General features: G+C 48.4%; 1 protein-coding gene across 2 annotated transcripts; it reads left to right on the plus strand.

Moving 5' to 3' along the window:
- Positions 1 to 4305: 4305 nt before the first annotated feature.
- On the plus strand, positions 4306 to 8504 carry LOC541755 (transcription factor MYB15). Of its 2 annotated transcripts, none has more exons than XM_008646240.3 (5): positions 4306 to 4909; positions 5041 to 5170; positions 5348 to 6903; positions 7082 to 7211; positions 7389 to 8504. In XM_008646240.3, exons 3-5 carry the CDS (start codon positions 6768 to 6770, stop codon positions 8173 to 8175), a joined length of 1053 nt encoding a protein of 350 aa, XP_008644462.1. In that variant the 5' UTR covers positions 4306 to 4909; positions 5041 to 5170; positions 5348 to 6767; the 3' UTR covers positions 8176 to 8504. The 2 variants fall into 2 exon arrangements, with proteins under 2 accessions (XP_008644462.1, XP_020393436.1); XM_020537847.2 differs by having other exon boundaries at positions 5348 to 5454.
- Positions 8505 to 11438: the final 2934 nt, after the last annotated feature.

An 11438-nucleotide genomic window follows, 5' to 3' on the forward strand; every position in this document is an offset into this window, starting at 1 on the left:
ATGCGAACCTGTGATGCCAAGCACGAGGAGCCTGCTTCAAGCCATATAGGGATTTGTTGAGCCGACAGACAAGATCCGGATGAGAGGAATCCACAAAACCAGAGGGTTGTACGCAGTACACTGTCTCGGTGAGGGTGCCATGTAAGAATGCATTCTTCACATCTAGCTGATGGATGGGCCAGTTCTGAGAGAGAGCCAACGAGAGAACAACTCGAACTGTTGCAGGCTTGACAACCGGACTGAAAGTCTCATCATAATCCACACCGGGGCGCTGGGTAAACCCACGGAGGACCCAGCGAGCCTTGTAGCGATCAAGAGACCCATCTGCGAGCAGTTTGTGTCGAAAAATCCACTTGCCAGTTACCACATTGACTCCAGGAGGCCGTGCTACTAAACTCCAGGTGTCATTGGCGAGTAGAGCATCATACTCAGCTTGCATAGCGGAGCGCCAATTGGGGTCTGACAATGCATCACGAACGGAGCGAGGCAGTGGCGACATAGACACAACGTGGAGGTTGAGGCGATCCACAGGCTGTGCCATGCCGGTTTTGCCACGAGTGCGCATGGGATGCGCATTGGCGACAGGGGTGATGGAGACCGGGCGAGTGTCTGCCGTGCGACCGGTGGCCGCGGTGCTGCTGGCAACGGCCTGTGCAGGATGCACAGGGGCAGCAGCACCTGTCGATGCGGTCGGCGAGGCGGCGGGGGCACTGCTGGCAGCAGCCTATGCAGGGTGCACAGGGGCAGCAGCGCCGGTCGACGTGGCGGAGGGACTGGGCGTCCCCAATCCAGTGGGAGGAGACGTGGGTGCCTCTACATGCCCATGGGCGACGTGAGGTGTACCTGCATGCACAAGTCTTGCTCCAGGAATAGGAGCGGTTAGATCATGTTCATCAAGAAGAAAATCCAAGGCGGAGGATGCCATGGGAGTGGTAGACATGGCTGCGAAAGGGAAGAAGGACTCGTCAAAAACGACATGTCTAGAAATAAGAATGCGGTTCGATTCAAGCTGGAGACACCGATAGCCTTTGTGTTCCGAGGAATAGCCGAGAAAAACGCATAAGGAGGAGCGGGGGGCAAGTTTGTGAGGTGCTGTGGAGGACATGTTAGGATAACAGGCACACCCAAAAACTTTAAGATGATCATAGGAGGGTTGGGAGGAAAAGAGGGCACTATATGGTGTGGAGAAAGCAAGGGTTTTAGTGGGGAGCCGATTCACAAGATATGTCGCAGTGTGAAGGGCTTCAACCCAATAAGCCGGAGGTAGACTGGCCTGAAACAAAAGAGAACGCAAAATGTCATTTATGGTGCGAAGAGAACGTTCTGCTTTCCCATTTTGCTGAGAAGTGTAGGGGCACGACATGCGTAAGACAATGCCGTGGGAGAGAAAAAATGTGCGGGCCTGGGAATTATCAAATTCACGGCCATTGTCGCACTGGATGCTCTTGATGACGGTGCCGAATTGGGTGCGAATATAGGTGAAAAAGTTGGCAAGGGCGGAAAAAGTCTCGGATTTTAGACGGAGTGGAAACGTCCAAATGTAGTGGGAGCAGTCATCAAGAATTACCAGATAATATTTATAGCCCGACACACTAACAATTGGGGAGGTCCATAAATCACAGTGGATTAAGTCAAAATTGTGAGAAGCTCGAGAGCTAGATGAACTGAATGGCAAACGAACATGACGACCAAGTTGACACGCATGACAGATGTGGTTGACATCATCTTTATTACAGGAAATAACACTGGAGGTAATAAGTTTGGACAAAGCTTGATGCCCAAGATGACCGAGACGGCGATGCCACAGGGAGGTGGGTGCAGCGAGGAATGCAGGGGTGCTGGTGGAGGGTGCATAGAACAGGTAGAGGTCACCGGAGCTATTGCACCTGGCGATCACGTTCCTGGTTTGCAAATCCTTCACAGAAAGGCCAAAGGGATCAAACTCAATGGAGCAATTATTGTCGGTGGTAAAACGACGAATAGAAATTAGATTCTTAATAATGTTAGGAGACACGAGGACATTATTGAGAACTAAATTGCGATGCGGGAAAGAAAAAAATATGTGATCCAGTGGCTGTGACAGGAAGCAGGGCACCATTTCCCACAATGATAGATGAAGGAGTGAATGAAGTGGGCGAGGAAATGGTGGAAAGTTTACCAGCGTCCGAGGTCATGTGCGATCCTGCACCAGAGTCGGCGTACCACTCAGAAGTAGCGTTCGGCGGGTTGAGGGTCATGGTGTTGAAAGAGTGTGCAAGGGCGTCCTGATGCCATGCTCCTCCGTGAGTGGGGTTCCAGGGCGCCGCTTGGTACGCCGGTGCGGGCGCCTGGAAACCAGGGGCTCCAGTTCCCCCGTAGTGCATACCGTACGGAGGGGATGGAGCGCCGTAGAAACCGCCATAGGCGTTGTACTGTGGTACTGCGTTGAATGCTGGCGGCGGTGGTGGGCGTCCGGACTGATCGTATGGCCACAGCCGTATAGTGCCAGCCCAAGGATGCGCGAAGGACGGATGCATGCCGGGGGGGCACCTCCCTGTCCGGCACCAGGAGGCATTGGTTGGCCCTGGTGATGGCCATTGCGTCCACCGCGGCCGCGACGACGACCGTTACGTTGGTCGTTTGGCACCGAGGGGCGTGCTGGAGGATGTGCCCCTGGACGTGGAGGTGCTGGAGCCCCGGGAGCCGCAGGTCGCGGCGTTGCAGCGACGAGGGCGGATGGCGGGGACGGAGGTCGTGCGTCGATTTCCAGCTCCTCCAACAACAGGTGCGCTCGTGCCTCTGCGAACGTGGGGAACGACCTGTGCATCTTGAGGATGGACACCTTGTGGCGGAACTTACCACCGAGGCCGCGAAGGAGCGTGAGCACCATCTGCCGATCGCCGATGGGATCGCCGAACTCGGCAAGGGAAGCCGCCATCGATTCGAGCTGGCGGCAGCAGTCGGTGATGCTCAGGGACTCTTGGCGGAAGTTGCGGAATTTTGTTTCGAGCAGAAGCGCCCGAGACTCCCTCTGGCCGAGGAACTCGTCCTCGAGGTAGCACCACGCCCCGCGAGCGGGGCCCTGCCGCATCATCAGAGATTGCTGCAGGTCGCCGGAAACGGTGCTGTAGATCCATGTCAGGACACAACAATCGGCTTGAACCCATGCCGGGCGCGATGGGAACGCTTCATCTTCAAGGACGTGACGAGTCAGGGCATATTTGCCAAGGACAGTGAGGAACATGCCACACCACTTGGTGTAGGTATTTGTCGCCTGATCGAGAAGGACAGGGATGAGCGCCTTCATGTTGACGACGACAGTGGCCTGCGCCCAGAGGGCCTCATGGGCATGCTCATACGCGTCCAGAGCGGCAGCACGGAGGCGGCCTTCCTCGGCGCGGCGAGCGTCTTCGGCACGGCGTGCTGCAGCCTCAGCCGTAGGGCGCTGGTCCTCGGCGGCAGCGTCGTGGTCGTCCGCCATCGGGAGGGAGACGCGACGGCTGGGCAGCCAATCTGGAGCCGCTGCAGACTGGACGAGAGGGAGGCGCGACGGAGATTAGCGCGGTCTGGAGGCTCGACTGCGCCCGGCCAGAGGGAACGACCGCGCGATCTGGACGGGAATCAGCCGAGGGAGACGCGACGGGGATCCGCCGATCTGGAGCCGCGTCGGATCAGCGAGCGTGGCGGGCGAGTGGATCAGCGGCCGCACCCGGCAGCAACAGCGACGGGGCGGGCGATCGAACGGACGGCGTAGGCGATGGGATCAGCGACGCTCCAGGCGACGAGGTCTGCAGGGGCGGCGATCGGATCGGCGACGGCGCGGTCTTGGGTTGCGGAAGTGTGGTGGATCGGAACTTAATTGTGGGAATGACTTGATTCTATTCCACTGCAATGTGTGCGTATACATAGGAGAGACCGGGGTTGCTCACAAGGCAACCGCACAGGCGTACAAGCCAATCAAGGGCAGCCTACAATCAAGGGTGACTACCATAATTAGACTTTCTATAATTACAATAGTCTAACATTTACAATACTTCAGTTTTCAAAACAGCGATTTTAGCTAGCTTGTCAAACACCATTATATATATAATACTGTAGTATTTAAGAATACTGCATTATTTTTTCAAAAATGTAAAAAAAAAAAAGCTTCACCCCCAAACACCCAATAGATGTGTTTTCTTACGGACTGTCAGTGGCCACTGGCTACATACATGCAAGATTAGTACACGTAGTACAGCTCAAACAATAGAATAGTAAACTGTGCAACTTATCCTATGCATGTGAGATCCCGGTATATATATCGTGTTTAGCCATCTATACAAGCAGAGAGATCAGATCACATATATAAACAAGCTACACGAACTGAAGCAACGACAAGTCGGTCTATGGTGCACAAAGACCAGGTTCAGGAAATGGTCGGCTGACACTGCTGATGGAGATTCTAATCCAAGAGAAGAAACAACAATTAGACAGGGAGAAACCCAGATCACCACCACCACCACCACCGCTGAAACAGTATTTTATTACTACTACCAGAGCAGCCGCCTTTTTTCCATGCCAATGCCAATAATACGCCTCTCCCTTTTCGGGGCATAAACACACCGCCCGCCCAGCAGACCGTCATCGTCGTGACTAACCAAGTCTAGCTAGGCCCTAATCAGCACTTGTTCGATCCACCGCTCGCTCACAAGTGAAGAGAGAGCCGCCGCCCCAGCCCCAGAGCAGCTCAGAGACCTCAAGAGTCAAGAGGGGAGAAATAAAGGAAGACGACGACGACGTACGTACGCCATCGCCATGGGGAGAGCTCCGTGCTGCGACAAGGCTACTGTGAAGAAGGGCCCGTGGTCACCGGAGGAGGACGCCAAGCTCAAGTCCTACATCGAGCAGAACGGCACCGGCGGTAACTGGATAGCCCTGCCGCAGAAGATAGGTACGACGTCGTTATGTATCGATCGCCATGCAGTAAAGTATGCAGTGATAGCATAGCAGCAGCAGCAGTAGGGGAAGAAGAGATGAGACTAATCTTGTATCCCTTGATTGGGGGCTGGCGGGGCTGCGCAGGTTTGAAGAGGTGCGGCAAGAGCTGCCGCCTCCGGTGGCTCAACTACCTCCGGCCAAACATCAAGCACGGCGGGTTCTCGGATGAGGAGGACATGATAATCCTTAGCCTCTACATCAGCATAGGCAGCAGGTAAAGTTCAGTAGCTAGGTCGTCCTGACCTGGTGTTTTCTTCGATCAAATCCACACACTGTAGAATTTGCTGGCTGCAAACCAACTGTTAGGCACGCACATGATGCATGGGTGTGTGCCCGGCCGTAGAGTCTACCTATGACCTGAACTGAACGGACCAGTCATGCATGCCCGTAGGTGGTCGATAATAGCGGCGCAGCTGCCGGGAAGGACGGACAACGACATAAAGAACTACTGGAACACGAGGCTCAAGAAGAAGCTCTTCGGCAAGCCGTTTAAAAAAGGTATTCGGCAAGGTTCCTTTTTTCTAGAGAAAAACTAGAGCCGAAGCCCTACCAAACAGGGCTCGTAGAACAATTGTGAAAAGGGCAAGTATAAAGAGGTAGGAAACATTGTTTACTTAAATAATTCCATATATAGTAATTAAATATCTCTCCATAATTCAGAGAGTAATCCATGCTTATGGGTTATTGCATCATCTATTTCCAAGATGCATGCAATTTATGCGGTGTGTTCATTCCGTGTGGAATTAGTGCGTTGCCTCTTTCTTAGCTGCGCCTTTTTCTGCATGCACCATATATCACATATCTCGCTTTATTGTTCTGTTCTTCCTTTGCTTTGCGGCATCCTGCGTGTGTTATCGGTTAATATACCGGCAAGCATTCAGGAGGACCGCGTGTTTGAGGGGAAATGAGCACCGTATAGAACAAGGTTTTTTTTAAAAACCATAATTTTTAAAATACTATAATATACTTTAGTCATGACAATTCTACAATTTAGAATACTACAATTTTGAAAACTGACTATAGTATTTACAATACTTCAGTTTTAAAAATAAAGATTTTAGCTAGCTTGTTAAACACCATTATGTATATAATACTATAATATTTAAGAATACTATATTATTTTTCTAAAAATGTAAAAAAAACTTTTCACTAAATGTCCGACGGTTCAATCCTTATGTCCGACGGCTTTGGCCGTCGGAAATTGTTCCTTTTACTGTAGTGACTCCCAAACAGCTACACACATGCAAGATTAGTACACGTACAGCTCAAACAATAGAATAGTAAACAGTGCAACTTATCCTATGCATGTGAGATCCCGGTATATATATATATATCGTGTTTAGGCATCTATACAAGCAGAGAGATCAGATCACATAAACAAGCTACACGAACTGAAGCAACGACAAGTCGGTCTATGGTGCACAAAGACCAGGTTCAGGAAATGGTCGGCTGACACTGCTGATGGAGATTCTAATCCAAGAGAAGAAACAACAATTAGACAGGGAGAAACCCAGATCACCACCACCGCTGAAACAGTATTATATTACTACCAGAGCAGCCGCCTTTTTCCATGCCAATGCCAATAATACGCCTCTCCCTTTTCGGGGCATAAACACACCGCCCAGCTAGCAGACCGTCATCGTCGTGACTAACCAAGTCTAGCTAGGCCCTAATCAGCACTTGTTCGATCCACATCCACCGCTCGCTCACAAGTGAAGAGAGAGCCGCCGCCCCAGAGTAGCTCAGAGACCTCAAGAGTCAAGAGAGAGGGGAGAAATAAAGGAAGACGACGTACGTACGCCATCATCGCCATGGGGAGAGCTCCGTGCTGCGACAAGGCTACTGTGAAGAAGGGCCCGTGGTCACCGGAGGAGGACGCCAAGCTCAAGTCCTACATCGAGCAGAACGGCACCGGCGGTAACTGGATAGCCCTGCCGCAGAAGATAGGTACGACGTCGTTATGTATGCATGTGCTCATGGCGGGTGGCGGCAATCGCCAATTCGATCGCCATGCAGTAAAGTATGCAGTGATAGCATAGCAGCAGCAGCAGCAGTAGGGAAGAAGAGATCGATGAGACTAATCTTGTATCCCTTGACTGGGGATTTGGGGGCTGGCGCTGCGCAGGTTTGAAGAGGTGCGGCAAGAGCTGCCGCCTCCGGTGGCTCAACTACCTCCGGCCAAACATCAAGCACGGCGGGTTCTCGGATGAGGAGGACATGATAATCCTTAGCCTCTACATCAGCATAGGCAGCAGGTAAAGTTCAGTAGCTAGGTCGTCCTGACCTGGTGTTTTCTTCGATCAAATCCACACACTGTAGAATTTGCTGGCTGCAAACCAACTGTTAGGCACGCACATGATGCATGGGTGTGTGCCCGGCCGTAGAGTCTACCTATGACCTGAACTGAACGGACCAGTCATGCATGCCCGTAGGTGGTCGATAATAGCGGCGCAGCTGCCGGGAAGGACGGACAACGACATAAAGAACTACTGGAACACGAGGCTCAAGAAGAAGCTCTTCGGCAAGCAGTCGCGCAACAAGGACCAGCGGCAGCAGCATCAGTTCATGCGCCAGCTGGCGGGATCAGCGGCAAGCGATGGGATGGTGAAGCAAGAAGCAGCAGCAGGTGGGGATGCAGATGCAGCAGCGGCCGGAAGCAGCAGCGTGGCAGTGGCGGCCACCTACAACTGGCACCACCATGCCATGGCCATGGCCATGCCGGTGCAACCAGTGCCAGGTAGTACAACGATAATGGAAGGCCATCGCGCAGAGGCGGACGAGGTAGATGAGTCGATTCGGAAGCTTCTGTACAAGCTGGGAGGAGCTGCAGGCCCTTCCACAGCACTGTCGTCGGTTCCTCAGTGTGTTCGTCCAATGTACGAGGAGCGAAGTGCAGCAAGCCTCATGCCGCCGCCGCCGCCGCCGCCGTCATGCCCGGCGGTGGTGGACGCCAGCAGCAGCGCCTCGCTTGACGAAGGCGGCGGCGTGCTTCCAGCGCTGGAGCTGGACCAGAGCTTCCACTTCGGCCAGGTTAAGCTGGATGGCCTAGAAAGCTTCTTTGGCATGGGTGGTCAGAGCGGCATGAGGTGGTGGAGTGAGGCGAGCCCATTGGTTTGCCCTAGTAGCACGGTGGCCGCGGCGTCTTCGAGCTCCCATGGGATGCAAATGCAACAGTACTGCGTTGTTGTTGATGAGCCGGGAAAGCTTGGGATGAATTAGTAGCCACTGCTGGCCCCTTTATGTTTCCATCTTCATGCATGATTGCGGTGTAAATTTGTGCTAGCATTGATTGGGAATGGTGAAACATGAGAGTTTCTTTGAATTAAAATCAATAAGGTTTCTCACCATTTTCATAGATGAGAGACTATGAGGAGATGCATGGTTTCGAGGTAGTTCTCTTTCTACGAGTTTCTTTAAATGAAAATTTCATCTACTCAGCCTACTGCTATAGAAAATACTACTCTATTTGCAATTTTGGCTTGTACGAACTGTATTGTTCGATCTGTTACTTTATCTGATGTGAATATAGTATTTGTACCGAGTGCTAACCTTGAACTCTGAGTCCATATAACACTGTCTGTCAACTAACTCCCAAGACAGTTTGTTCCGATCCTAACACTATAGACAGTCTATTTACAAATTATGGTATCGAAGACATGATCTGCATGCACTTCATGTGATATTAAGGAATTAACTGGGGGCCTGGGGCGGGCACGCACACAAATTGGATCATTCTAATCTTTTTTTTTTCAAAATGAGAATTAAGATCAAACTGATTCAAATCGAATCCTTGTATCACTTAGAGATTTTGTTTTTGTAATTCTGTATCTTATATTTATATAGTAATAAATCTCTACTAGGCATTTTGACAGCGACGAATTTTTCCAACCGAGAGTAGCACAAGATTCATTTGATCGAAGGCATAGTACGAAATGTCATTGCTATAAACCTGCTCACGCATTGTGTTGGAACTTCTTTGCGTTGACAAATTATATTTGAAGCTAGAGTGTGAAATGAAGAAATGATCATTATCTCTTTTCTGTGCCGCCATAAGAAATGATCAAAAGGTTGCTTCCATTTCACTTGTTTGATTCCATATACTTCGTTTGCGCTTCCCGTGTTCATACTCGAAATGAGTTCCGTCACTTGTCACCGGCCAATTTAGTACATGCAGTTTAATGTATTCCCCCCAAAATAACATATTCACGGCTTGACTTCTGCTTTAATATACTCCCTCCGTCTTAGTATATAAGGCACAACCACCTCTAGTTCAAAGACCAAGAAATGTATTTAATTGTGTCTATACCATTGCATCGATGTACGTATGCATAGAGAAAGCACACCTTATATCGTGGGACAAGAACAAAAAGTGGTTACGCCTTATATCCTGGGACGGAGGGAGTAATGATTAGCCATCACTGGAACAATTTTGGATCTCTCTACCTCTCGAGGTACTATCTAATCTGAACACTTATATTATTATGCATTTTTCCTACGACCAACAAGGACAATGTCAGCTCAACTAACAGAACTGACTTGTCAATCACTGGCACCGTACCACACATTTTTCTAGAGCCACAGCTTAATTAATTAAGGTCTGCACATCGCTTTTCCTTATGTATGCTTGCATAGATAGAGAAGCTAACACAGGGTAGGTTCCTAACATGTGAGTTAAGGATGAGAGGAAGGTCTCAGAAGTTCTGGGGTATCTAACCCATATTATTGCATAAAAAATGTTGAAATGGTGTTGATAATACGATTTCCAAAAATAGATCATGATATATTATTCCAATCAACACACAAAAAACTAGCAATTCTACAAACATGCCTCAGATATGGACATGAATAATCTCAACCATAGAGTGCCTTATCCTAGAGTGTCTTAACCCTATATATAGTATCCGTAACGGATCGTATAAAATAGTGGATTTGCACTGTACATTTATATTTTCCTCCTGCAACCCACTATCCTAATAAAACATACATTTCTCTTCCACTACTACCACTTACTTTATTTCTTTTTTCACTAAATCAGCCCATATGCACTATGCACGTCGTAGGGGGCTGTTGTACCCGCTACAGAAGGGGGACGTGGAGTAGCAACCGTTGAAGACAACCTAAGCATAATAACGCACACCCTAGCCTAAACTTGAGAGGGAGAAAACTCGATCTGCACGGAATAAGACACTCCATTACATTGCATTATAAAAAGGTTTTTTAACATATCGAGAAATCTCCCAAACCCCTATCCCACACATAAACATGGGTTAGAGCGTGAGCGTCTCGGCTTAAACATGTGCTTTTACATGAGATAAATGAGGGTATTTATTTCACATCAGCCTAAAAATTGTTCACATAAAGAGTCAAAACTAGAATCCGACAAGCGCTACCCAAACCAACTTGCTAACTCTTAAACAACTAACCAACTCAGTAAGAGACTCTTAGAAGGGATGAAGGGTGAGCAAATGCACACATTAATATTCTTTTAAAAAAGATCTAGGTTGATTATACCAGCATATATTAATTAATATGAGAGTTTTGTGCAAGATGCGCTTACAATATAATCCAATTTCTAGTAGACCTCTAGAGACTGGGGAAATATAATTTATGTACTACTCATTAGCAACAAGAGCGTCGATAAATTTTTGCTCCAGCTAGAAGACTTCCACATGAGGGCTTCATCGTGTATTTGAGAGAAGATGTATTCTACTGGCTTCTCTTTTTTCCGAAAAATTATTTCATCATTCAATTGCTTCGAAACGGTCCACATGGTTAGAATAGCCAGAGAGTGCGCTGTTTTGCTGCCCTTGCTGACGGCTGACCAAGTCCAACATCTATTCATGCAGATTGGATGTTTCAGTCCAGTTAGGTTTGTAGACTGGGGCTGGGGCAGTCGCTCCAAACTCTCTTAGTCCTTGGTTCGACTCCTTGTGGTCAAGTACATGTGTAAGGCTCGGCTCCGTATGTATTGGTGGGGCAGGGTTCTGAGGACTTGACATGTGTGTAGATTAATTTTTTTATGTGTATAAAGTATGATACTTAGGAAGCATCCAATTAACAGCAAACAAGTCAACAAATAATTAGAAAGAAACAACAAAATATTATATACCTGAGAACATTCAAGATGATAATTTCACAGTTCAATCCATAAAGAAACTTTAGACTCATTCCGTTAATGAAAAAAAATATAATCCTTGTTTTTTAAAAGTTAAATAATTTAAACTTTAACTAAAGTTATATAAAAAATTAAATTTATTTTATAAAAAAGTATGATGGGATTATAAAACAAATATTTAGAGATAGAAAATAATATATTAATTACTGTAAATTAAGTGAAATTTATTCTAACTCTATATTACATATATAAAATGAAAAGTCAATGTTGCTTAGGTTACCTAACCCCCGCGTAGGTGAGTAATAGGCATATTTCCAATCATGACTTGATGGGCAAAGGTCATCTCATTCTCATCTGTCACCACCAG

This window comes from Zea mays, chromosome 5 (genome assembly GCF_902167145.1).
Source record: "Zea mays cultivar B73 chromosome 5, Zm-B73-REFERENCE-NAM-5.0, whole genome shotgun sequence".
NCBI classification, from domain to species: Eukaryota; Viridiplantae; Streptophyta; class Magnoliopsida; order Poales; family Poaceae; genus Zea; species Zea mays.